Source organism: Triturus cristatus, chromosome 4_1 (genome assembly GCF_964204655.1).
Source record: "Triturus cristatus chromosome 4_1, aTriCri1.1, whole genome shotgun sequence".
Taxonomy (NCBI): domain Eukaryota; kingdom Metazoa; phylum Chordata; class Amphibia; order Caudata; family Salamandridae; genus Triturus; species Triturus cristatus.
Window position 1 is genome coordinate 1,098,719,953 of NC_140585.1, and position 27,730 is coordinate 1,098,747,682.

The 27,730-nt window shown below is 43.6% G+C and overlaps 1 protein-coding gene across 1 annotated transcript in view; it reads right to left on the reverse strand.

Annotated features, from left to right (window-relative positions):
- LOC146856076 (lysosomal alpha-glucosidase-like) overlaps positions 1 to 27,730 on the reverse strand; it is an 829,176-nt gene that overhangs the window by 271,407 nt on the left and 530,039 nt on the right. Inside the window, exon 13 of the mRNA XM_085654093.1 lies at positions 8,177 to 8,294. Within this exon, the coding sequence (XP_085510219.1) occupies positions 8,177 to 8,294 (118 nt within the window). The remainder of the gene's footprint in view (positions 1 to 8,176; positions 8,295 to 27,730) is intronic.

Below are 27,730 nucleotides of genomic sequence, written 5' to 3' on the forward strand. Positions count from 1 at the left end.
CAGATTAAGATATCTTTAAATAAAGGCATATTTTAAAATATATTTGTAGTAAATTGCTAATATTTACCTATGGGTGTAGTATTTTACTATATTTGGCTGCTAAATTTGCTAAAACGTGACAGGCACCAAAGTATGAGTTATGTTATGTTATATGATTTATAAAGTGCAACAGCTGCCCCAGCAAAGGGGTGTCCCGGCGCAGAAACTGCAAACTGTTAAAAACAACGTAAGACAGGCACCGGAGAACTCAATACGTTTTGCCACCGGTAGCCAATGCAGTCTGCGGATGGCATTAGTTGTAGGACAGGTTCTCAACAGACAGAGTAGTGTCCAGGCAGCATATGTAAGTGGAAAATCTCAGCTTTATTCGCCTCCAGGTAGAGTGAGCTAGCATAGTCCAGCCTAGATAAAATAGTGGCCTGGACGATGACTTGACGGATGGTACGGTAAAAAAAAACTAACAATGGCTTGTGCCCACGTAAAAGTCCAAAACAGATCCCAGCTGCCGTTTTGGTTTGGGCCTGAAAGGTAAGTGTGGAGTTGACCCATACTCCCAGATTTTTGACTGCCTGTTTAAGGACGGGCGGGCGGGCAGCCTAGAGTAGATGGCCACCAACGCTCACTCCACAGTTCAGTGTCTCTCCCCATCAACAAGATCTCAGATTTGCTCGCATTCAGTTGGAGGCAGTTGGTGGTCATCCAATCTGCTATAGGTGTTAAATTGTGCCTGAATTTGAGCGCGTCCAGCATGGAGTCATCTGATAGTGCCACCACTAACTGAATGTCATCTGCATAACATACCACAGTTAATCCTCTGCTCCTGGCTACTGCAGCTAAGGGTTGGATGTAAATGTTGAATCGGGTTGGGCTAAGAGCCGAACCCTGTGGGACCCGTTGGTGGATAGTATGTACCTGGGAGCTGAAAGGAGGCACCGACAGTTGAAAGGTTCTCTTGGATAGAAAAGAGGCAAACCAGCCCAGGCCAGGACCTCCCATGCTTGCCTCCTCCAGGCGCTGCAGCAAGATCTGGTGGGACACTGCAGCAAACGCTGCGCTCAGATCTAATACTATCAGAGCTGACTTGCGCCCTACATCCAATGCACCCCTTAGATGTTCAGTGACAGCCAGGAGGGCAGTCTCTGTGCTGTGACAAGGGTGGGACCTATTCTGGGAAAGGTCAAGCAAATGATTATTTTCAATGAAACTTGCGAGGATGGAATTGATATAGACTCCAGAAATCTTGGATACCCATGGCAAAATAGAGATAGGGCAAAAGTTCTCTGGTTTAGAGGCATCTAGTGTGGGTTTTTTTAGTAGAGGGACATCTGTGGCCAGTTTCCAGGCCCTGGGGACTACCGCCGTGGACAGAGATATATTAATCAGCTTGCAAAAGGGGTAAAGAAGCAGAGGCAGGGATTTAGGGAATTGATCTGGTTTAAGGGGGTCTGCAGGGGAACCTGATTTAATTTTTGTGCAGATCGTGTGCATTTCCTCTTCTGAAAGAGCAGGAAAGACAGAGAGTGTGGGGGCAACGTGGGGCCCACGTGCAGGCCTGTCCTGATCTCAGAGTGAGAAAAATTCCTGTAGATGTTCTCAATCTTCTTGACAAAGAAGGTGGCAAGGACTTCACATTGCTGATTTGGCTTTAAATTGCCCCAATGATTTGAGATCATTAAGTATGAAGAAGATATATTTGGCTGGGTTGCTGCTGTTTCTGATTACATCTGCAAAGTAGGCAGCTCTTTCCTTCTGGATGGCCCTGTGATAGTTTTTAAAAGCTACCCAATATTGCCTTTTCAGGACTGGATCATAGTCCTTCTCCATGTGCGTTCCATATTTTTGCTGACTTTCCAGGCTGTGGTCAGATTGCTATTATACCACAGGCTAGGATGTTTGTTCCGGCTCTGTGACACCCTAGCGGGAACAAGAGTAACAAGTGAGTGAGAGAGAATACTTTCAGCCACATCTAGGTCGTCTAGCAGGTTAGGTGTATGCATCAGGAGAAGGGCGTGGAACTGTTTGGACTCAAGTTTGTGCACGGGAATTTTAAGACCGATTTCCAAGTTACGCCCTGAAGGAGCCCTACTCCCAGAAGAGCCATGGATATCAGGTAATGATCAGACCAGCTCATTGGGGTTGGTGTATACATCGTGAGGGTAGCTAATTAGAGAAAAACGGATCTACTAAGTGTCCAGCATAGTGGGTGCAGCCTAGAACTTGCTGTGTAAGCTCGAGGGCGGCGAGATCCATTAGGAAGTTGCCTATCTCGCAGTCTTGAATGGTGTTTAGATGTAGATTCAGATCACCAATGATGCTAAAATCGGCTGATCTAATGGCCTATGTACCTGCTACAGCAATCAGTGCATCCCTAAACTCTTTAGAGGGGCCAGGGTGGCAATAGATCAGGAGCACAGACAATGTGAAGTTGGCATTCAAGACAATCTTTAAGCGAGCGCACTCAAAGCCCACCAAGGCCTCTTTAATAAGAGTGCAGGTGTAACCAGCTTTGAAAATGACAGCAAAGCCACCACCCGAGCCTTTCTATTAAGAGTCACAATGTTGAAGCCTTGTGGCAGAGCCAAACCAGGCTCTGCCTTTGTGTTGGCCTAAGCCATGTATCTGTAGGCAAGAGGATGCCAGATGACTCATCATAGACTAAGTCGTAGATTTCAGCATAGTGCTTTACTAGAGAAAGGCAGTTTAACCTGAGAAGTTTGACAACATGTGAGTAGGGGTGTGGGAGGGATGCAGCGGCCCAGGAATTGTACCCACAACATCTACAGCCAAAGGGGCCCTTAAGAGGGACATCCAATTGATGGACGCATAGACTTACCCCCTTGCTGATAGAGGGCAAATCGTCCCGGGAGTACACCTGCTTAGCGCCAGCCCAACCGGCAGCATGTCTGGCATCTGGCATCGTCCAGAAGTGGACAGGTGCAGACGGTCTTGCCTTAGGTGCCTTTGGCACACCAGTGGCGAGTCTGCGCCCCAGCAGGCATTAAGGGCCGATGGCACAACTGGCTCCTCCCGGAGGTGCTGCTGATTGGAGGAAACAGACCAATCAGCAGCAACCTGACTGAGGGACGCAGAAGCAAGGTACGCCCAAATTAAAGAACTGCAATCCCCAGCACAATTTCCTGCAATAAAAATAGTAAAACTAAACACCATAAAACCGGGATCCCTAGTCATGATCCAGGTCCCAGATCTCTTGAGATGCCCCGAAAGGGCTAGCAATCTTGTTCCCCCTTGCTGCTTCACATAGTGCATGTTGGTGGTATTGTCTGAGTAAACTAATACGGACTAATTTGTTATCCTTGGCAAGAAAGCTCTCAGGCTTACATAGATTGCTTTGATTTCAGCTGATTGATGTGCATGGTCTTTTGATCTAGAGACCATCTTCCATGGACCTGCAGATCATGAAGATATCCACCCCAGCACTCTAGGAAGGCATCCATGGTTATCACGTAATCTGCTATTAGATACAGGAACGATGGGTCTGTGGATAGAGGTAAGATCTTCTATCATGCCTGAAGTGATCCTTATTAGATTGTTGAATGACCCTTCTCTTTAGAGCCATTGCTTGTCCAGCTCCTCCTGTAGAGGTCTCATTTTCAAGTGGGAGAAAGGCACCATAGATATCGCTGAGGACATAATCCCTAGGAGAGATTTGAACAGAAGCACTGACACTGACCTTTTTCTCAGTTTGAGGGCCATTTCTTTTAGTCTTTGCTGTCTGTCCTGAGATAAAAATACTTTGTCTTCGATAGTATCCAAAGCTGCTCCCAAGAATATTACTCAATTTGATGGAAAGGTCGATGATTTCTGGTGGTTGAAAGTGAGCCCTAGGTGGTTGAACAATGTGAAGCAAGCTCCTGTGACTCTTGATGCTTGATGGGCCATTAGTGCTTTTATCAGCCAGAAGTCGAGGTATGGAAAGGCCATGGTAACCTTCTTTTCTTAAGGACACTCCCACATGAGCTAGGTATTTTGTGAAGGTGCCGGGACCTGATTTGAGGGTGAATAGGAGGACTCTGAACTGATAGTGGGTGCTGGCTACAGTGAAAGCTAGACATTTGTGATGCTTGGGATGTTTTGAGATATGAAAATATGCATCCTGCAGGCCCAGGGTTGTCATGTAATCTCTGTGATTGAGGAGATGTAGGATGTCTGGAAGAGTTACCATGTGAAAGGATTGTTTCCATAGATATTTGCTACATTTTCAGAGATCTAGAATGGGTTGCCATTCCCCTACTTTCTTTTTTACAAGTAAAAAACAGGAGTAGAAACCCAGTCCCTTTTGTGAATGAGGGACTTTTTCCATTGCTCCTTTGCTTAACATGGTGAGGGCTTCATTCTGAAGAAAGTGAAGATGAGGTGGGTGCTCCTTCAGTGGAGGGGTAAGCAGTCTTTTTATTAATTCCAGAGTATGAACGTAGGTGATGAGGTCTAATACCCATCTGTCTGATGTTATTTTCTGCCATAGGTGGAAAAGTTGGACATTTTTGCACCCACAGCTTGGGTAGTATTGCGAGTAACCAGCTCTTGAGGGAGGTCACACTTTTCTGTTAGTGTCTCCTCCCTGGGGAAATCTGCTTTCGCCTAGGAGCCTGCTTGTTATGGGCTGCTGTCAGTGGTGTTCAATAGGATTGCTGCTGATAGGACGGCCTATGCGGTTGCTGGTATGTTTGATACTGTTGAAAACATTGGTAATCTCCTTTGTAGGATGTAGAACCCCCCACGTGCTCCTCAAAAGGGCAATTTATGAAACTGCAGGGTGACCAAGGATTTTGCAATGTCAGTATTTGCTTAAATGGCCTGCAAGGCGTCATCTTTGAGTTTTCCAAAGAGGGCTTCCGTATCAAAAGTGTCCAGAATTTTACTCTGTTCTTCAGGACGGAAAGACGTTGCCTTCAACCACCTCTGCCATCCTAAAACTACATCCCCTGCCAGCTGGTGAAACCCAGTGGAGGCTATAGCCATAGCACAATCAGTGATCTCTGAAGATGTTATTTCTCCCTCTTGTAAGATTCTCTTTACTTCTGCTCTTTTGTCCTTAGGCATGAGGTCTATGAAAGCACTAATGTTCAAAAACATTTGCCGGTCATACCGACCCAATATGGCCAAGGAATTGGCAGCATGCACCATGATTGCTGACATTGAGGAGAATCTTTACCCAATGTTGTCTAGATGTCTGACCTTCCTATCTGGTGACGTGGAGATAGCGGTGGATAGATTTTTAGACCGCCGCTGAGCCACCTGGGAGATTACTGAGTCCGACTTAGGGTGCCCTACTAGACAAGCATGCAAATCTTCTGGCACCTTGTACTTTTTGTCAATCCGTGGTAAGACGGCCACAATGGTAAAGTCATTGTTCATGATCTTTGCCCCTTCTTTCCAGATGTAATTCTCTATCAGGATTGTTCACAAAGATCTTTTGGCAGGCTCTTTCAAACTGTATAGAAAACTGTCAGACTTTTTAACTGTCATTGGCAGTTGAAATGTATTTGCTTCTCTCTCCATCAGGTTATGGAAATTCCCAGTGTCATCTGGAGGGGAAACCACCAGTTGCAGAGCAGGTGGCGATGGAGTAGGGATTAAACATTTATTCCATTCATTTGGTATGAAAAGATTATCTGCTATTTCCCCTTCCTGTCTGTCATTGTCTGATGATGAGGGATCATCCCTAGGAGTTGCCACAATGTCGGATGCAGGAGTCATCCTAGGTGTCAAGGGTGGCAGAATAGGCCTCACTGTTCTCAGAGGTGGTGGTGAAGCACTAGGCTTTTTTGGTGAGGGTTGTTTGGTGGGTTTCCTTAAAACCTTTTTTAGTAGTCCTGCTACATCCCTTGGAGGTCTTGAAACAGTGTCAAAGGAACCTGCAACATACATTCTTGTGAAGGAGATTGGCCATAATGGTGGAAATGCTCGGCATGCTTGGTCCTTTCATTGTATCTCGAGTGCTGAAGATCATAATATTCGTCACAGTACTGGTCATCATCCTCATCCTGAAATTTGACATGGAGCTCATATGGGCTGAGGGCTGCACCGAACATACCATCATCAACTGGCTCTTCAACATCAAGGAGGTGACTTGGAGGCAGAGGAGATACTTTGCTTGGGGAAGTATGTTCAGGTAGGAAGGATGTTTTTGCACTTTTTACACTTGTCAACGGTGTTGTTGGCAAAGACATCGTCAAGTCCTTAGATGTAATTTGCAGTTGTGAGTGCTTTTTAGTGACCTTTAACGTTGACAAAGTTATCTTCGGGGATGGACCGCAGTCGACGGTATTGTAGTCGACTGTTGTTTATGTGCTGTCGATGGAGCCTTCCTTGAAGATACCTTTGTAAACGGGCTAGTCGCTGAAAATGAAATGGATAGCAACATTATTGTAGCTGTCGTTGACACCCATATCAACATGACTGTTGTTGTCTGTTGTTACTTCTTGACTGTGAGGTCATCATCGTCGTCGAGCTTTTTTTCAGCGATTTTTAGGTTTTAACATCAACGGCACTGAGGAGGACATCTCTGGATGCACTCCAGACTTATCAGATGAAGTAGTGGGCTCAGACCTTACAGTTTCCAAGACGATTTTCTCTGTTTTCTCCTTTTTGAAACTGTCTCTCACAGATTCAAGGTGAGTTTTTTAAGGCCTTTCTAGACTCCTCAGATGTCCCCTGGTCACAAGATCTTTCCCTCTTTTGTGATCTTTTCTGAAACGTTGAAGAGGTGTTACTGCCTTCTTCTTCAAAAAGAGGAGACTTTTCAGTTTTGTTTTCGAAGACAAAGAAGAAGCCTCCTTTCCCTATCCTTTAGGGTCTTAGTAGAAAAGGTACAACAGATCTTGCAGTCTTTTTTGTGCCTTGTCTGCAGGATAGAGGCAGTAGATACAGTCCTTGTAAGGAGTCTTCAGAATTAAGTATTTTCTTCCCACAGCTGCCACAGGGCCTGAAAATACCTTTTCTAGATGACTCTGATATGGTAGTAGTAAATGATAAATATTTTCCAAACTGGTTGAGGAAAAACTGAGCAGAGCTCAGGGAGACTCCCTTTCCACGACGTGCAGTAGAAAATCTGAGGGACTCAACCTTTGTGGGGAGTATCCCAGAGGCTGCTGTTGCCTGATTGGCTGGAGATCTGTTTTTTAAATGATATGGATAAGTTATTAAAGTGACTGTTTCACTTCTATTTAGCCTATGGTAATATGATGTACTACTTACTATTGTACATTGGGACTCCAACTTCGACGACGGAGAATGATTCAGGCATGTGAATCTATGAAAGTTCCAATACTGGAGAAGTATATATTGCAAGTATTTGTTTAATTTTTGGATGAGTCTGACTGATATTAAAATGGACTTTTTAAGACACATGGAAATGCAAATCAAAGCAACACAAATTCTGAGAATTACTGTCTATTTCGCAACCAAGCACCCAAGTAGCGTATGGTAACAGTCATCCATTAATGAATTCCATTGTAAGTGCATTCCTAGATATTTACGGCCTGATTGAAAAATGGTTTGGGGTACCTTCATTTCCCTTAGGTGAAGATAAAAAGCAATTTGTGTTTCAAAATACCACATCCTGATTCATAGAAACAGAAGTTGTAGAAAACTCAAAGCGCTTATAGTAGATTTTCTAGCATCTTGTGTTGAGTGTTGGGGTATTAAAGAGCGGATTAAAGGATGGGCCATGTACTGAAAATCAAAAAATTCGTGTTTGTGTGCATTTATAAACATTTTGCAGGTAGGTTCCCACCATGGAGTTGCATGTAAAACTGTTCCTGTTAAAGGCAGTAGTAATTGATATCAGAGAGAAAGGTTAGCCTCCTTATTTAATTGGGGCAAAGGTGAAGAGGTTTTCCATAGGAAAACATATTTTATCAGTGAAGAAAAAACTTTTTACAGTAGAATGTGGAGAATCAGCATGAGTAAATATGACCAAGTTGGACTACTCCTAGAAACCTTCTACTATTATACATTTACAAAAGTATTCTTAGGATTTTCTGTGAATGGCCAAATTGTCATATAATAAGTGTAAATCTAAACAGATAATTTCAGACTTTTGCCAAGCTGGCTTGTGAGCTGGGACCAATTCTCAATCACTGTTGGGGTGAGCATGGTCTGTTCTTTTATTGGAAGAAGAACTGAAATATAATCAGACTTGAAGATAACTTACTAGTAAGTAGGCTTTGCTTGGAACCATCCATAGAGTGAATGTGTGTCATAAAGATCGCCAGCATAAGTCTTTGAGTCAGCACATAATGTCTTCTCAGCCAGGTTGCCACCTAAAATTTCTGTAACAGGAAAAACAAGAGCACAATTTCATATGACTTCTAATTTGTAGTAATTAGTACAAAGCCCAAAAGCAACAAACCAGAGCAAGAAAACATTGTATTATATCAGAAGTGATTAACGTAGGTCGAGGTTGGCCAGATCAATTCCAGATTGTCACGATAATCACTGACTTAGTGAATGTTTCCCATGTAGATGCTTTGCATATAAACTTAGCTTAATATAATTAACAGGCTATGTAAGATCTGGGATACATTTCTCTTTACAGACACCAAAGTGTAGCTCTCTGTTAATGATTTCATTGTATCTCTAGTCTAGTCAGATTTCCATTCTGGAAATGGCATAAAATAGCAATGCCTGTGACGCATTATGATGAAAAATGACCAACTATCATGGGCTGCAAAGGAGTAGAGTAGTCAGAAAATTAAATTACACCCACTTTGAACCAAAGCTCTGATGGAGCCAAGAAAGTGAAGCCAGTGAGCGTAACTCTTCCAATAAGAGCTCCCTTGTTTCTTCAAACAAAGCATCTATCCATGCCTTCTTTCACCCTTCTATCCACCAACTAATATTTACTATTTTATCTTTACATCCTGTCATTCATTCACTCGTTCAGCTATCATTCAGCCTTTCACCATTCTATCCATCCACCCTTTCACCCATCCACCCTTTTGCCCATCTTTCCACTCATCCATCCTTTCACCCATCCTGTTACCCATCTATCCTTTCACCCATTCACGCACCCACACATCCTTCCACCCATCCACCCTTTCACCCTTGCATCATTTTGCTCATTCACCCACCCATGCACCATTTCATCCACCCATGCATCCTTTTACCTGTCCTTTCTCCCATGCATCCTTTCACCCATCCACACTTTCACCGATCCTTGCAATCACCCACCCACCCTTTCACCTATGTGTGCATCCTTTCACTCAGCTACCCTTTCGCCCATTCTTTCACCCACACATCTTCTTACCAATCCTTTAATGCATCTTCCCTATCACCCATCCTTTCACGCACCCATACATCCTTTCACCCACCTACACTTCCCTACATCCACCCACTCTTTCACCCATACTTTCACCCACCAATGCATCCTTTTATTTATCCACCATTTAACCCATCCTTTCGCTCACCCACACATCATTTTACCCATTCACTCTTTCACCCATGCTTTCGCCCACACAGGCATCCTATCAGCCTTCCTGTTTTTCCACCCATTGTTTCTCCCAGCCATGCATTCTTTCACCTATCCATCAGTTCACCCACTCATGCAGCCTTTCACTAATCCTTCCTTTAAATTTTTCATACTTCGTTCCTTTTCCTACCAACCCATCTTTCTGTGGTGAATTAGGAGCTTTTGTCTGCGGAGTTGCAGACAGAAGAGGCCCATAAAAAAACCTGACCCTGCTGTAGCTGGTAAAGCGGGTTTTCACAACGATTGTAAATCAATGCAAAATACAAAAATCATTTACAATGTATAGCTGCTGGTGCATGATGACTCGTATGGATGCAGCAGAAGCCATCCAGGAATGCTTTTTGTTTGAGAAAATTCGGTCAAAGATGGCCAACAGTGAATGACTATGTAAATGCACGCATGAGCAGACATCTAAGAACAGGTTTTTCTACAAGAAAAAGCATGGACGCCAGTGTTTGTGCATGCATTGTTGCATAGCCATTTGAAGAAAGCTGATGGTCATGTTTGACCAGTAACTGAAATGCCCAAAAAGCATGTGGGAACACAAAATATAAAAGAAGCGGGTAACCTGGCAGCAGTGTACAGCTGTCGTGTTCACGGAGAAACAAAAAGTTACTTTTTATAAAGTGAAAATTAAGAAAAAATCAAGGACCGGGTAGGTTTGGGTTTGCAATGGACGAGAAGGTGTGAGGGGAATTAGCGGACGTGGCAGGTGGGATGGCAATGAATCACACGCTCCCACAGAGTGCTAAAATGAAAGAAGTCATTAAAATATAGCAGAGAGGCATGCAAAAGTGGAGGAAGTCAGAGGAAGCAACAGGCAAAAAAGGGGTTAGAAATGCAAAGCATAATAAGCAAAGCAGGGGAAGATGAAAAAACATATGCATCCCCATGCAGTGCTAAAGAAAAAGAAAAAAGTAATTAACTGAATTCTTCTAATCCAAACACTTTAAAACAGTTATGCTGCAGGTGAACAACAAACACAAGAAGAGGAAAGAAACCTATGAATGAAGAAGTAAGTAAAATAAATTGACGAGAAAGCTAACCAATAATAAACAATTGGGTGAGACTAAACATACAGCTAAAGCTCTTTGTAGGCGATATCTACAAAGGGTTACTGGTAATGTCACTCAAAAGCAATGTAATGTGAATCTTCATAAAAAAACCATAGGGTTCTCACAGACAAGGCACATAAGGACCCAGCTCATGCATTAATTCACAAAAGGTCAAGTAGATTACAACTTTTGCTGAAAATCAGTTTAAACTAGTTACAGAAGTTTTAAGCCTAAAAGAATGATCTGTCATTGGATGCCCAGCCCTCTGAAGACAGTGTCTCAACAATTCGAGAGCGAATTGGTGACACTTGCATGTGCAGTTTAGTATGATCTGCATTGTGGAGCATAAGAATTCATCAAGAAATCTTCCAAAAGCTCCATGTGTAGATTGCTCTAAAATGCATTTTTTGCTACTTGTTATCTCCTCAACAGTAGATGCTGTGATGAGGAAGAGGATAACACGGTAAGGCCCAATCACATCAGGTGATGTTCCTTACACTGAGTGTTACACTTCTTCATTACGGTGCTGCAAACTCCTACCTCAGTGTGGCTGCACTTTTACAGTGCTGATTTGGGTATATCTTACATAATGTTATCAGAAGGCATTCACATTTTCCACCGCTTGCAGGGTAGGGAGATAGAGTACAATTTTGGTGAAAAAATGTTGCAAAATGAAAAAAAATATATATTTTTTTAAAACAAAATGCAGCTTCTCATGGAATCAGCCATGCTTCAGTGATAAATACTATGGCGAGAAAAACGGAAAAGTGGAAATAACTTGGCGGGCAGGTGAAAGTTCCAAATAGTTAATGATGAGATTCCCACCTTCCCTTCTTAGTATTAAACCGCTGCCTGTGTGGTTCAGGACATAAGCCTTATATTTGATCAGCAGTTTAAATTTGGCTAGATTTGGTTCTAAACTATTGTGCCTTTTATGCTTTGTTTGCCCAGTGTCTTCACACTGGGCAAACGAAGTATACAAGGCACAATAGTTTAGAACCAAATCTAGCCAACTTTACAAGCTACTGTCTTCAAACAAGCTATATCCATTGTTAAAATTGCCTACCAGCGTTTGGTAAGCCAAAGAAAGTTATGAGATTTCTTCTGCAATTCAGAGATGATTTTTCATTTGGAGGAACTGTTTGTATGGTGTTGGCAGCCACAATTATTATACATTGTGTCTCCACTTGACAGAAACACCATTATTATTTGGTAAATACAATTATCTATAATAACCATGGGTAAATATAATTATTAATGTTAAAGAAGCATATCAACCTTCATCAGTAATCACTGTCAGCATTATCATTTCATAAAACATTTTAAAATGAACATCACATGTGTTTGTGATATATTCATATACTTCTGACCATATAAAAGGCAATCATAAAAGCGGCCCGTGGAGGGCTCTAATTTCAGCCCACATAAAAAGCAGCCATAGATCTAGCCCATAGAGGGCACTACATTCCATATATCTTCTTTAAAATATTTAGGGAACAAAGCCTGCATTCATAGACTCAGCCTCTAGACGGCACTGCACTGCACTCTCAGCTATTTAGCTGAAGATCCCGCCTGAGGAGTGCTTAAAAACTTGCAAGGACATCCCAGCTTGGTCTGTCTTTCTCAGACCGTGCATGCTTAGGGTGAGTACTCTTGGCAAACTTGAAGCTCCCTATTGCTCTCTTTTTGGCTCTGATAGGGCTACTGCAATCCTGGGGCCACCGACAATAGTGGAAAAAGGTTGGTCAATAAAAAGCTGTGCAGCACATTTTGGGTTGCTCCCTCTAGAACATGAATATTAGATTAGCGTCTCTGGTAGCTTGCTTTTGAAGTGCTGCACAGCCTTGCACCGTGTGCCATGTCTTTTCCAATTGTTTTTTCAATTTCAATTTCAATCAGTGAGCGATCCACTGGTCTTGTAGTCAACTGGTCGTTTTGGCATTAGGGTTTCTCCTTCCAGTTGTCCATGGCTGTTTCAGTCCCAGGATCCTGCAGCAAAGAGTACAACATACCAACAGCTCCTTCTCTCCCAAGAGTTTTTAAAAGGGGTGGAAGACTCTAGAAGCCAGGCCAATTCTAGGGTGCCACATCACCTCTCCACCCCTGTCCCAACCCTCCTGCACAGCATGCTGGGACAGTTCAAGATGGTGTCACTGTAGGAAGCTGGCTTTTTATGAATTGTGCCAATGTAGGATTACACCATGCAAAAGGTCCTTACTACCCTTATTGGTTTACAGTGGTTTACTTTAATAATTGCAAGTGCTCTATTTGTGGTGGTGTGGTCAAGCAGTTTAGGCTGATCGTGGGGAGTGTTAAGCATTTGTTGCACACACAGTCAATAAATTATACTCACACTCAAAAAGAAATCTGAGACCAAATTAGAAAAATAACATACATTTTTATATAATTTTAGATACCAAGATCATCGGAATCAGGTAGGTACTTTCGGAGTTAGGAATTTTTACAGAAAACAGCAAAAGGCTCAATTCACCTTTTTTCAGGTCTGAACCTCTAATGCAACAATGGCGTCCTATGGGGGAAACATACACTGCATACATATACTTCCAATCGGTTCTTTAAGATACCTTTTAGGACTTTAGGTGCTTAGGGGCCAAGGTCCATGAAACCTCCAACAGTTCGATTTTACCTGCCCTGATGAATCCGGGTGCAAAGGTGCTGGTCGCCTTTGTAGCCTCGAGCTCTACGCATTAAAAGTCAATGGGAAGGTACCTGCAAAAGAGAGGCTGCAATTAGGGACTTAGTGACAAGTCCGGCAGAACCCAAAGGTGGGCTCGGCTCTTGATGGGCTCATGGGCAAAGAGACGCAGTTGATATCCTTTAACTCGGGCAATGGGGATAAGGTGCAGAGGTGTATTGTCCAGCGGGGTGCTTGAGTTAAAGGGCTTTACTTCTTAGGTTGACATGGAGAGGAGAAGAAAACAAGGCTCTCGATGAAGCATTCATCAGTCCTGAAGTCCCTCATCAGCAGGTTTTCTTTTGATGCCAGTGGTTGGTGTCTAGACTGGACACTCAACAAGCCTTAGTTGTGGCAAGTCCACCACTACACAGGGTACTGTTGCTGTGTGGCTCCTGGAGTGTTTAGTGTCTCTAAACGTGCTGGAGAGATGGGATGACCTCCTAGAACCACAGTGACCTCCTCCTGGTGACATGCACCCTCAGTGGACCCGATGGTCAGCAAAACTATGCATTAGACAAGTGCAGTCGTTGCCTGTAGCTGCAGTTGAGTGGCTTCTCCACCACAAGGAAGATGCTACTTGGTTGTAAAAGTGCTATACAGTCCTCCAAGGCTTTAGGAGGATGCACAGCTTTCGGATGAGTCAGGCCTTTGCAATTTTCGAGATACCAGGAGACAGGCTTGGTTTGGCACCAATTTAGGAGCAAATCCTCTGTTCTTGTGATGCTTGTACTTCTTCAGTTCCCATATAGACAAATCTGAATTTCTGGTGTCAAGAAGACCCCTAAATTCTGAACTTTGGGGCATTAAGGGATGTGTAGGGTAGTAACCAATCAGCTACTTACCCTTGGGGTGACCACACCCTCTATATGACCACTTCCTGTGGAGAGTGGGCATAATCTTGACCAAGAGTTCCTAGTTTCACCAAATTCAAGTTGGTGAACCCCTTTCTTGGCTGTCCACTTCAGGTGGCCTACATTTGGGGTGTGCCTTGTCTGAAAGTGCAACACACCTCTTGCATATCTAATTTCCCACCTGCTCTGGTGCCAAATGTGCCCAGGGTAGGGGGCAGCATTCCCCAGTTCTGGGGGGAAGCCATATTCACAGATCAAAGGCGGGCAGAGGCTTTGAAGCCACTGACCTTGATATGCTAAAACACTATCCATCCTGCTGAAGGATGTTTAAACACCTTCCTCCTCTGCCACCTGGACCTGGTTAGCAGGGACCCAGTGTACCTTTAGTAAAAAAGCATCAGTACTGGGGCACAAATTGTGAGTGACCATGTCAAAAAGGGGCACTTTCCTACAGTCACCCAGGAGTCACTTGTCACATCTGATCTTGGGGTCTCAAATCACTCCACCCCTCGCTGACATCACTGCCAGTGAATTTCCCACCAACTTCATAAAGGACCCCCCGTGTTTGGTCCAATTGTCTTGGCTTTCTCTTTTTTTGCAGTGGGCCTGGGCTGTCCCCAGCCCTGGTATAGTGTGGCAGGTAATGAAAAGATGCAGATTTTGTATCCCCACTCTTTCCTCTTTAGGAGCTGAGGGAAGCTCTGATAATTACTCCTATTTAGTGTGGTTAGGCCATTTCCTCTACTGTTGAGAATGGCCCATTGGTGTGACAAAAAGTCTGGAGTTTAATGCTGAGCTGAGCCAGAAAAATATTTCAATGCTGGATTTTCCATAATGTGTACAGATACCTTCTTGAATCTCACAGATCTGATTTTGGCACACATATTCCACCTCATTTTGATATGTCACTTGAGTTTGCAGGCCAAAGGGAAGCGAAACTGCACTCTACAGTAGTGTTCCCCTTATGTATATAACAAAGTGCCACTGCAGACAATTCACTAAACCACACTGACTTTCCCTATGAGTGTACACTAACATAAGGCCTACCCCAGGTCAATATCTAATCCTACAGAGTCCCCTGTGCACCAGGCTAATTATATGCAGTTAGTGAGCTGAGCATTGCAGTAGTTTCACAGATGCAGCCCTCACACATGTGAAAACATGCGTGTGTACACATGTTTAAGTGTAACCAGACAAGTGGCCCTCCCACGAGCTACGTTGCAGCGGCCTTATCTTAAAAGGTGGACACTGGCAGTAAACATGTGCAGTCCATTTGCCATGTGACTATTGTGGTTGAGACACGTAGTGAGATTCACCTAGAGTAAATAGTCCAAGATCAGGTGACCCAAAAAGCAAAACATCTGGCCGTATTACATGAGCAGAATAATAACTACGCAATATTATCCAAGGGGGTCACTACCAGTTAGGTATAAACTGGGAAGAAGTCAAAGAGTCTTGAGGCAAAGCCAAGGGCCCTATTCTTCCCTCTTCTTCCTTGGTCAAGCCTGGGAGTGCCAAAGCCATTGCATAACATTACTAATGTAAATCAGAACCTTAAACGCTTGGATGAAATTAACAAAATTGCATATTAAGCAATGTTTTTTGATGGAACTATTTAAATGGAAGTTTACAAAGCTGTTGGACTTTTGGGTGATAAGGCTCTACCTTTCTGTCCAATTGAAATGTATTATAGTGAAAGACTGGTTTTAAGGCTTAAAAAAAGGTTCACATACAACTGACGATAACTAACCCTGGGCGTAGTTTGCATAGTAGCGCTACGCGTAGCCATGCGAAGTGCACTTCACACTACGCGTGCTGCGCATAGCTACGCGAGCTGCGTAGTGCGGTAGGGAAAATGCTGTTCGCACTGATTGCACAGGGCCGGATGCTTGTCCGCACTGTGCAATCATTGCAAACGGCATCTTGCATAGTGCAAGCGGTCGTTTTCTGATGCTCGAGTAGATTTGTACTCAAGCGGCAGTTTTCTCAACGCGGACTGGTAGTTTCTCATCGCGAGCATACGTGACCACTCGCAATGAGAAATCTGACCTTCCCGCGTTGAGAATCTCGCAGGGAGGTTTATTTTCCACGCTCGCGATCGGCAACTTGATGTTGCTGATCTCAAACGAGGAAAAAGTCTCGCCGGGATGTCAGCTTGTTCGCTCGCGGTCACTAACTTGATGTTGAGGACCGCAAGCAAGCAAAAAATGCCCGCGTTTTTGCACTGTGCTACGTGTAATTCGCGTAGCGCGTAGTTGCACAAACTACGCTAGCGTAGTCCTTCGCCCAGGGTTAACGATAACAGTCGCAATATAACTCATGTGTTGGGAGATATATCCTACTTTTTAGAATTGTGGCAAGTTCTAACTTGGTGATTTTACCATGTGAAAAATGTTGACTCTCAGTTGAGTTTAGATTAACCATCTTTGAAAAAAAAATTCTTGCATGATTTTCTCATGGAAATGATGGCAAGTGCTCTTGAAGCTAAAATGTGAACACATTTTCTTTACATTCACAAATATATTCCTCATCCAAGGGAGATAAATGACATGCTGAGTAAAACATGCATTTCCAAAAGCAGCAGTAGTCTGTCAGTTGGTTCCTTGGTATTGTACATGAGCTTAAGCACAGAGTTCTTATGAACAATACAACACAAACATTCTAAATTCATGACAAAAGTGTGGCACCATTTGCTGGAATAGTAGCTGTAGAATTTAAATATGTTCCTATATGGGAGACAGCAATAAAGTTAGTACGTTTAAACACCAAAATTCTCACACATTTTCAATAAATTCTCAAATGTCTTCCTTATACATGTCAGGAATAAGCCAGGCACTGTGAGTGAAAAATGTACTCCCAAAAGCAGCAGTGGATTGTAAATTAATTCCCCGTTAGTCTACTGTAGCTTCACCTCAAATTTCAAATGTACAACTAATACATTATATCCAAGACAAAATTTACGCTATAGGCCCGATTTAGATCTTGGTAGAGGGGGACTTCAGGACAACAGTGATGGAGTTCCCTCTCCACCAAGAATATGGTCCACCCAACGGATTTAAATGCGAGAGGACCATAGTTTGATGACAGCCTAGACTACTACATCTCTGCCTTGGTCAAACGTCTCCAATGGCCTGATGGAGTAAGGTACATCAGTGGTTTGCCTCTATGTCTGCCCACCTAATTGAAATGGGCGAACATATAGCTAATTTTCAAAGTCCGCCACCACCAGGAAAACATGGCTGTAAGAGACACTGAAAAGTGCTCAATGCCCCCCTTTGGGATTTTCTTTTTGAAAATAATTTTAAAAAGTTGTATGTTTGCTGTACAGCTCTGTCATGTTGTTGGAACCATCCTTCAACCTAACAATGCATTAACAGGAACTGCCAATGATAGACATGTCTGCTGGGCCATTGGGCATTTCTACATTTCGAAGGCAGAGACTCCATCAGGGAATGGAGTCATCTACTTCATCGCCCTGACAGAGTTAACCCTGTCCATTAAAATATTAAGTAAGCTCTATGTGGTTTAATTTAAATCCTTTCCTATTGAGCAGGCTGAAATAATTGAGATTTGAGGTGTTAATGCAAATGCGAAACAAGCTACCTAAAAATATGTAGAAGAATTATAGATTTGCAGTCATTTATGGCATAATAAATTTTACAGGGCTGAAAATAGTTAGTGATAGATCCCTACCTAAGTTCAGCATCCCCTTTTTACATCTGTTCCATCAGACTATCTATCCATTCTGTCCAATAATACCTCCTTACGTTTAAAATGGCAACATTTTGGTTGACATTTAAGGTGTTTTTTAATCTTCAATTAGAACGTGTGACGGTAGAATTTGTAGCTGCAGGAAACTATTTTCAGATTGAATTCATATTTGAGATGAATAGATGTGCTTTCCTATTAGAAGTGAGATCCCTAAAGGAGTTTCTGTTTGCCCATTTGATTTCTCTTTTTACCTTTTCCCACTTACTTTTGTCAATAGTTGCATCTCCTTACTTAAAAAATATTTTTACTGTGATAAGGCAATGATAAAACACATTGAAAACTATATATGTATTGTCTTTACACTATATATTTTTTAAATAACTACATACAAAGGGATTAGTTTAACCATCTGTAGAGTGAATACCATTGTAAATCAGTCAGAGTGCCAAGGCTAATTTTCTAAAACATACTCAAAGTTTACATGGAGTACACAAGGCTGGATCACTTTAAAAATACAGAGAAAGGGATGTTCTCGGGGAACCATTTATTTGAGGCACTTGTAGTAACTAAGAACTATTTTTGTGTACATTTTAAGCGCCCAGCACAGGAAAATGAATGATTCTAAGTTAGGCTTCTCCTGCAGCATGCCTCCCAGTGCAAACACATTCTGTGAGTTAAGTAAACCTTCTAGTTCTTAAATAGAACTCTGTGATCTTAAGATGATGCTGTATTGGGAAGACAGTATAGAGATATGTGGGTTGATACTATAATGAGGTTTGTCACTGGTGGAGCAGCGTAATTTTGGTTCCAACCTTTCATGACTGATTTGGCCACATATATGATAACATATTGCCTCATGTATTCATTTGACTTAAATGATTAATGAAATGAAGTGCACTTGAAACAATATAGAAAGTGCATTTACCGTGTAATCTCACCATTTATACATGTGTGCATATAAATACATTTCAATTCTCATACATATTTACACGTGTGGTTTGAGTAACACTGAGCTTCATGTATCCACGTACCCATTTAAATAATATTTTGCATCTATTATATAAAGGGAAATGTGTCTACTAGAATTACACTTTGTATTTATAATTTGACTAGCTATGTATCTGTAATCACGCAGTTACAACGTGTATTGAGATGCATGATATACTAAAATTGACCAACGGCCTTAAGAATTTGAATTTTGCAATGTTTTTAACCTTCAATGTGAACATTTGCTTTGGTTCCAATAGTTTTCTTTCCTCTGCAGGTGCAGTGGCATGATCTTATGAATGGAGAAAGGCACATTGTGTGAATGAGAAAGGGAAGCTTGAAGGGAGTACTCTTGGCGAGGGCAATAAGACTAGCGCGCAAACGGAGGACTACTCTCTGTGCTGAATAGGGAGACGGGTGGCATCCAAGGTCATTTGAACATGTGAATCAAAGAAGAGAATTACAAGTGTGCAGCAGTGGCTGGCATGACTTGCGGGTAAGGGGGCGGGAGTCGCGTGGGGGTCGTGATTGCAAGAGGGAGGGAAAAAAGGTTTTAATTAAAAATCACTTACCTTGTCGTTGCCCGGTCCTGCATTGCTGCTCCTGCTCTCCTGCTTCTGATTTCAGGAACAGGAAGCGGGCAGCCAGGCTCCCTACCCTAAGCCAATCACAAAGCTGCAGTTGCAAGGTAGTGTTTGGTCTGAGCGCCACCAAGAGGTGGAGGGGTGGCCCTGTTATCCATTCAATTACAATCAATAAAGGGTTCTGGCCCTTAATCAGTAAGGCTAGGCCAATATATAATCCAGCACCACAAGAATGCTCATACTGATAACATTCATTATATTAATTCAGACAATCACACATGACACTCATAGTGATTGTAAAAAAAAAATGTGGGTTAGTCAATATTTTATTTCTTTTACTTTCAATTCAATTTTTCTTTTCAAATATGTTCATTGATCAATCATTACAAAAAAACTTTAAACAATAAACGGACCATACAAAGACATCCGTGACTTCGGGTAACACGTCATCCTCCTGATAGAATGATTTTCTTGGCCAGATACACAGTTTTTTTTGTAGTGTATCGCTTTGTGAGTGATAGGCCTGGGCGGTAAATTTCGTTCCGCTCGCGGAATTTGCGGAATTTGGGTAATTTCGCGTTCCGTGGAGAACACGAAATTGCACAAAATTCTGCTTTCCGCGACTTCGCGAAATGTTTTGCTTGTTCGCGTTCTCAAAATGCGTGTTCGCGAGATATTTCTCCCCGAGCACGCAAACAGCGATTGTGAACAGGAAAAAAGCATCGCGAACAAGCAATTCCGCGTGTACGCGGAATTTCTGCGTGTTCGCGGAGATTTTTTACCGTTTCGCGGAGATTTGCGTAACGCGATTACGCAAATATCGCCCACCCCTAGTGAGTGATACATGCCATTTTTAGTTGTATTCTTGCTTCGTACGGCAACCAATTAAGCGCTTTCAGATGAGGGGGGATGTGGTCGAATTTTCTGGAACCAGTTATAAGTCTTGTGTCCGCATTAAGACAGGCTTTTAGAGGCGGTGTTGAAATCTTGGGAAGACCAGTTAGAGTTGTGCAACCATACTTGATCCTTGAAATGACTAATGCCTGCACTGCTGTTTTAAGGTCTGAGTTGTTTATGAAAGGTTTCAGCTTTCTGATGTAGCTTGAGTGGAAGCAGGCGTTTTTTGCCATTGAGTTAATATGTGAAAAAACATTCAGGTTTTTGTCTAGTATAATACCCAGAGATTTGGAAGAATCAGCAATACTCGGAGTACAGTTTAATGCCGTGATCAGGTTGGTCCACTCTAGGATGATCGTAGCATTTTTGGGGGTATATCAGCAGGAATTCGGTTTTATGTGGGTCAAGCTTGAGATGATTGCTGGTTAGCCAATGGACGGTACTCTTTAATGCCTGGTTCATGATACCTATCTCTTCTATCAATGAGATTTTGATGTAGAGATGCGTGTCATCTGCGTACATGTGGAAGGAAATGTTTGCTTGGTGTAGGGTTTCTGTGAGTGGCTCTCCGTACACATTGAATAGTGCAGAGGATAGTGTTGAGCCCTGAGGAACACCAATATCATATCTGGATGAGGCTGATAATGCTTGGTTGACTATGAATTTTAGCGATCTGTTCTCTAAGAACGAGCTAAACCACTTTAAGACTGTGCCCTCTAAACCCATCCTATTTTTCAAGCGATCTAGTATTTTATCATGGTTTATTGTGTCGAATGCAGATGAAAGGTCAAGCAGGATTAGGAGACAGGTTTCGTTGCCGTCGAGGGCAAGTAGAGCGTCGCCCATGATGTGCAGATTTGCTGTTTCAGTACTTTGGTTTGGTCTGAATCCTGACTGGAAGTCATTCAACAGATTGAATTCCGAGATGTGAAGGCTCAATTGTTGTTGTACACATTTTTCCAGGACTTTGGCTAGCATAGGAATGTTTGTTACTGGTCTGAAGTTGTTTGGGTCTCAAGGGTTCTCCGTTGTTTTTTTTGGATTGGAGTGACTTGCCCTGTTTTTAGGCAGTCTGGTATTGAGCCTTGTGATAGCAATGCGTTAATGATCCTTGGCCATGAAGGGATGAGCTGATGGTTTATTGTAGACCTAAAAGTTGCCGGTAGTGGATCGTTGTAATGATTGTTTGGTTTAATGGTCGAGATAATCTTTGCAATATCTAAGTCACTAAGAGGCTTGAATTCTGACCAAAAAGCATTATTTTTAGGCGTCTCCAGAGCTGGTTGACAGTGATGCTCATCTGGGCTTCTCTTTTTGTGTGGAGGGCATCCAGATGCTTTTTTTTAGCTCCACCTCCATCGATTTGGCTTTTGCTGTGAAGAAGGAGGAGAAGTCTTCACTGCTTATGTTTGATTTTGTATTTGTTCGTGAAAATTTGGCCATTTTATTTGATTGATCTTTTAGATGTTCAAATAGTTTCCTCGGTCTATTTTTTGCATTATCTGGTTCTTTCCAAAATAATTCTTTTTTGAATTTAGAATGCTTTTGTTGTAGGCCTTTCTGGCCTGTCCTATTAAATGGGGTGAAGAAGGGTGTTGTTGTCATTTCCGCTCTGTGAATCTGAGTGATCATCTTCCCTCATTAAGGGAACCATTAAACCAGAGACCCTTTTGAGTTTTAAAGGGGCTTTGTTTTCAATAATACTAAAATATTGTATTGTTGAAATAATCCGTGAGGTCACTAACGGCTACCATGTTGTTTGGAGGTTGCAGTTCTGTCTCACAGCGTGTTGCGAGGTTATCCAAATTAAGCCCTCTGGTGTCACAAATCCAATTTCTGGGTTTTATTGATTATTGAGAAGGTTTTTAGGTCTCGGCTGCGAAAGGCTGCGCTTGCGCAGTCTCGCTCCGAGATTTAATGAGTTTGAGTGACTTTGAGAAGAGGGGCTTGCACCCGCCCCTCTTCTCTCCTGTTCTCCATTGGCTGGCCTCTTAAATGCTGGCCAGCCACGGGAGAAGAGGTCCAGTCACTCCGTTGAAGCCCCGTCCTTTTCGGATCGGGGGGCGTGTTTTTTGCGAGAAGTCTCAGGGAGGAGACAACAGCAAAACACGCCCCCAAATCCGAAAAGGACGTGGCGTTTCTCCGAGGCATTTTCTGCTGTGCCTCGGAGAAAGGCGGTGGTGTGCTTGTCCTCTCCCCCTGCTCTCGGCTCATGGGAATATCTCCTATTTGAACAATATGCTTTCACAAACGCATGCTGCTACAGTTTTCATTGTTGTACCTCGAGGCCCATATGTGTCTCGTGCTGCGAGCAGCCAGTCCCTGCCCTGTTTACAGCTGCCCAGGAGGGCCTGCCCAGAAAGCCCATATGGCTGTCCAGCCTAAATGCAGCTGGCACATCGTTCTCACCGGCTGTAATCGCGTCCCTCCTGCTTGATAAGCCGCGCACAGCCCCGGGCAGGCACAGCCTCCTCGAACAGGCACCTCCCACTCTCTAACCCCCGTCCGCCTCCCCGCTTCCTGGCCCTGCCTTGGTCCTGACGTCGCTCTAATAGCAGCAAAAGGCGGGTATTTTCTTTTCGAGAGGGAACCCATCTCCTGCTGGAACAGCTTTGAAAACAATATAGTGGCTCCCGGCCTGCTCCCCCTGAACCCTCTCTGCAGCCCGGCTGACCTTCCGAGCCCCGGGAACAACCACTGACGCATGCTGCTACAGTTTTCATTGTTGTACCTTGAGGCCCATATGTGTCTCGTGCTGCGAGCAGCCAGTCCCTGCCCTGTTTACAGCTGCCCAGGAGGGCCTGCCCAGAAAGCCCATATGGCTGTCCAGCCTAAATGCAGCTGGCACATCGTTCTCACCGGTTGTAATCGCGTCCCTCCTGCTTGATAAGCCGCGCACAGCCCCGGGCAGGCACCTCCCACTCTCTAACCCCCGTCCGCCTCCCCGCTTCCTGCCCCTGCCTTGGTCCTGACATCGCTCTAATAGCAGCAAAAGGCGGGTATTTTCTTTTCGAGAGGGAACCCATCTCCTGCTGGAACAGCTTTGAAAATAATATAGTGGCTCCCGGCCTGCTCCCCCTGAACCCTCTCTGCAGCCCGGCTGACCTTCCGAGCCCCGGGAACAACCACTGTAAGCGAAGGGACAAGTGCGGCAGCTTCCATTTATCCCGTTTCCTGTACAAAGACTCGGCTGCGGCTCTCCCTCCACCGCACTGGACTCCTGTCATCCGAGGATAGCGGGTTTGGGTGCTCGGTCGCTGGGAGGAGCATGGCCCCGCCACATCGCTGGCTTCCCCTTTATCTGCTCCCGCTTTTCTCCCTGGCACTGGCCTCCAAGCTGAACATCCCCAAGGTGCTGCTGCCCTACGCCCGGGGGACGAAAATCAACTTCACCCTGGAGGCCACGGAGGGCTGCTACCGATGGTGAGTGTGGGGTTGCAGGGCAGGGAGGGCACGGCGAGGTGACAGGAAGCAGAGCATGTCTGCAGCGGGAGCGTGAAACCGCCGCAGGCCTGCACTTTGCAAGCCTGGGGCACAGCCTATTCGCTTACCCACGTGCTCACAATGCTCTCATGTGCGTGCATCGCACCCAGACCAGTGCACTGCAGCTTCGTGCATTGAACACATGCAGAGCTCCGAACCACGTGCTCAGCTTGAACCCAGCGCTTCTAAACACTAGCCCGGCCCCTGAATTCAAGGGTGGCCGGGATCACAGCTGTTTTGTACACAGCAGAGCTTCCAAGCATGTAGTTACGCATTGTTGCCAAAGCTATCCGACACAGGCATACTTTAACAATCGGGCATGTATCACAAACGCATGGAACGGATTGCCGTCTATGAAATGATGTGTGAACCATTGCAGAATTACATTAAGGCAGACAGACATGAAACGGAGAGAAGGCTACACTCGGAAGTAGAGGGTGGGAGGCGAGGAGAGGGGCCATGAATCAAGAAAGGACAGGAATCAAACGGAAGTAAGTCGAGGTCAAGTTTTCATGAAGGCTTTTAGAGAATTTCTTAACGAGAAAGCCATCAATCTGTGGATGTAAGCAGTAGAAAGATACATTATATACATAACACCCCGTATACGGGCAGACACCTCAGACATTCAAGTCAGAGGGTACTGATTATTTAAACATTAACAGCCCTGGTCTGCTGTGTGTCACACCTAGAGCAGCACTTTAAAAGATAGCTCGGGGATCCCAGGGTCTGCACTCGGCACAGGGGGTGGTGCAGCAGATGCTTTCTGTAGGAAAAATGTCTTTTAACGATCTCCCCTCACTCTTCTGCATATATTTACATAAGGGCTAGCACCTCGTCAGGAGCGAAACACACCTCACAAATGAAAGTGCAAAGCAGTATGTGTGATGAGAGCGAGAAACTACCAATCCCAGATTGCTTATGCTCACGTTACGTGGGCCGCTTTAAAGCTATGAAGGCTGCTGGGGCGGCCACTTGTCTCTTTCATCATGCATTTGTGCGGACAGACCACGCCCCTCACCAACATGTGATAGCATATCATGAACGCTGAGACAGCTGACCATGTGATATTTTGTGTGCATGGGGGGTCTGAAGTTAGTTTTTGGGGTTATATGCTTGTGCAACTGCAAGGTCTTTGCTTTCCTGACTCTTTTTGAGATTGAGTCAAAAAGGTGGGCTTTTTAGGCCATGTGGTCCATGCACCAAGAGTTCCCTCCTCATGGTGGTTGAGGGCAGTGTGTCTGTCAGAGAAGACCCAAGGCATCGGGTCAGAAGTAGTCGTAGTCACAGAAGTTGTTGGTTGGGCCTGTCAGGTCTATGTTGTCGTGTGCTGCTCAGTGTCACCCCGTGGTGTCTGCACATTGCAGCTGACCGGTGGTTTACTTTGCAACAGTTTCGATGGTTCGGCTTTTCACTGCAGAGACCCCTCCCCCCTAAAGAGCAGGCCTGTCAATATGCGTATAAAACCGAAATACTTTAATGGGTCATGCTGAGGTCAGTTTGACAAAAGGCAGCACAGGAAGATTGGGTAGTGATAAAATTATGAACTTCCACAATACCAAATCCACCTAGCTCCTCGCCCGTCCTTCAGCAAGAGACCAGAGATCCTTACGGCAATGGTGCTGAGGGTAGAGGTGTGGCATAAAAATAACAATCATATAATCATTTTGCTGGAATTAGACTTACAAATAAGAATACCGTTTTATTTGAAGACCCAGCTCACTTTATTCTAATGTTAAGGTTCTATGTTTTTTCTGTTTTATGAAATATTTAATTTTGAAGCCAAATCCAGAAAAAAAGGTCCTTGAAAAAATCATGTTCCTGATGATTTAAATTCAGCGTGGCTTTTTTCTATGAGCAGCTGCGAGAGGCTCCTAAGCAGGTTGCTTGATATGTGTGCGATTCAATCATATGCTAGGAAAGCTCTGAGGTGGAGTGGTTCATGTAAATCAGCCCACTCCCGGCAGCACAGTACGGTTGAATGTCTAGCAGTAGGATCTCCAGGGCTTCTCCCCACAGCACAGTACGGTTCAATGTCTAGTGGTAGGATCTCCAGAGCTTCTCCCCACAGCACAGTTTGGTTGAATGTCTAGCAGTAGGATCTCCAGGGCTTCTCCCTCGAACCTTTATCGTTTGTTACTTTCCCACCAGCAGATGTTTCCTGTTCAACATTTTCTCACATTTAGGGCCATGTGTACAAGGGGAGTTGCTTGGCTCTTGCACCAACCAACATGGTGCAGGCACGAAACAAGCCAAAAATGCGATTTGTGAAGCCGTGCAAGGACCCCTTGGGTGGCTCTAAGCGGCTTCATGAATCTGGAGTGATAAATTGTGACTAAACCTGATATAGCTACAACAAACATGTTTTAGTGGATGGGACAATGTTTATAGGCTACTGAAAGAGATCTTAAAAAGCATTTACAATGCAATGGTCTCGGCATTGTTAAAGTTAGAGCTATTGGCATTGCTCATGACATTATTTTTGTTTTTAAAAGATCTCTCTCTCTCTCACAAAAATAAGACTTATTTTGGTGAGAGAGACAGAGATGGTTTAAAAACAAAAATAATGTCATGAGCAATGCCAATAGCTCTAACTTTAACAATGCCGAGACCATTGCATTGTAAATGCTTGTTGTTTTTATGTGGGGTATTTGGAAGGTAATGATGTGATGATCAGACCAGTCGCAAGGGATGATCTCAATTATATCGATAGCTTGTTCTCTGGAGATGATCCAGTCTAAGGTAGAGCCTTTGGAATGAGTTGGTAGATAGCATTTTTGAACCAGCAATTGATCGTCAAGGAAGGCTTTGAGTAGCTTGATCTGACTGTCCGTATGATCCTCTCAGTAAGGATTGAAGTTTCCTGGGAAGATCTCATTAGAATGGGGAGTAGAGTTTGTTGTGATGATTTCAATCAACTGGCCTATAAACATGGTATTTTTGCCTGGGAGTGATAAAAAGCATGTAGTTTACAGATTTGATTGTTATGGGATCTTAAGGACAAACCAAGATATTCACATGATTCCAGGGGGTCAGCCTGTAGTTTCGTAATATTCTTTCCTTGTAGAACTTCTACACATTTAGCATTAATTAGTGTTGGTTAATTAAGGAGAATTAACATTCCCTCATGCATCATAGGTAGGAGGACTGAAAATTTCAATCTAACCAACAAGCAGTGTTTCTTATACTCCGTGGTTACTGAATTCCTCATTTGCTTTCTGGCATTGAGGATAAACTTAGTTTGCAGATTTGGTTTTCCATTGGTATTCCTACATTTCTATACTATGTTTCTGAGGCTGATTTATATTATTTTGGCTTTGAATTTGTAATACATTTACACTTAATCCCACTTATTGACTCTGAGCTTTACTGTGTGACCAAATGCATTGCACTGTAATTGTAAATTGAAAGTGATCCTAATTCCTTTTGTTCCTCAGGCACCCTAGAAAGTTCCACTGCAGAGGGTAAGAAAGGGAGCCTGACTCACATTTGTTACCATTGGTTCTACCAATGAATGTCCTGAGTAGATAGCGACCAGATCGGAACCAATCAAAATAGAGCATTTTTTGTAGTGTACGGCTATCTGATTTACAATATAAAATAACTATTGCTTTAAAAATGTGCTTCTTTTCTTTCTTTTTAAAATAGTTAACTGAAACCGTGCTTTATAAACTGCACTTTTGGATAATGCTGCCATTGCCAGCCAATGAACTTATGGGGTGATAATGATATTTCTACATTCTACAGTGTGAGATGAAAGCCAATTATCACTCAGACTTTTTCTGTGGTTATCCTTCGCCTTCAATGCCATCTTTCCTCAGATGTTCACTTTCCTCATAATGAAATTCATGGATTGCTCCAGTTTCCCAACAATGTGTTTTTCTTGCTAACTTGCTCGATAGCACAGGGTTCGTTTTTCTCTCTTCAGTCTTTACATTTTATGAGAAAAGAACTTCTGGTGCTGGCTTATCAAA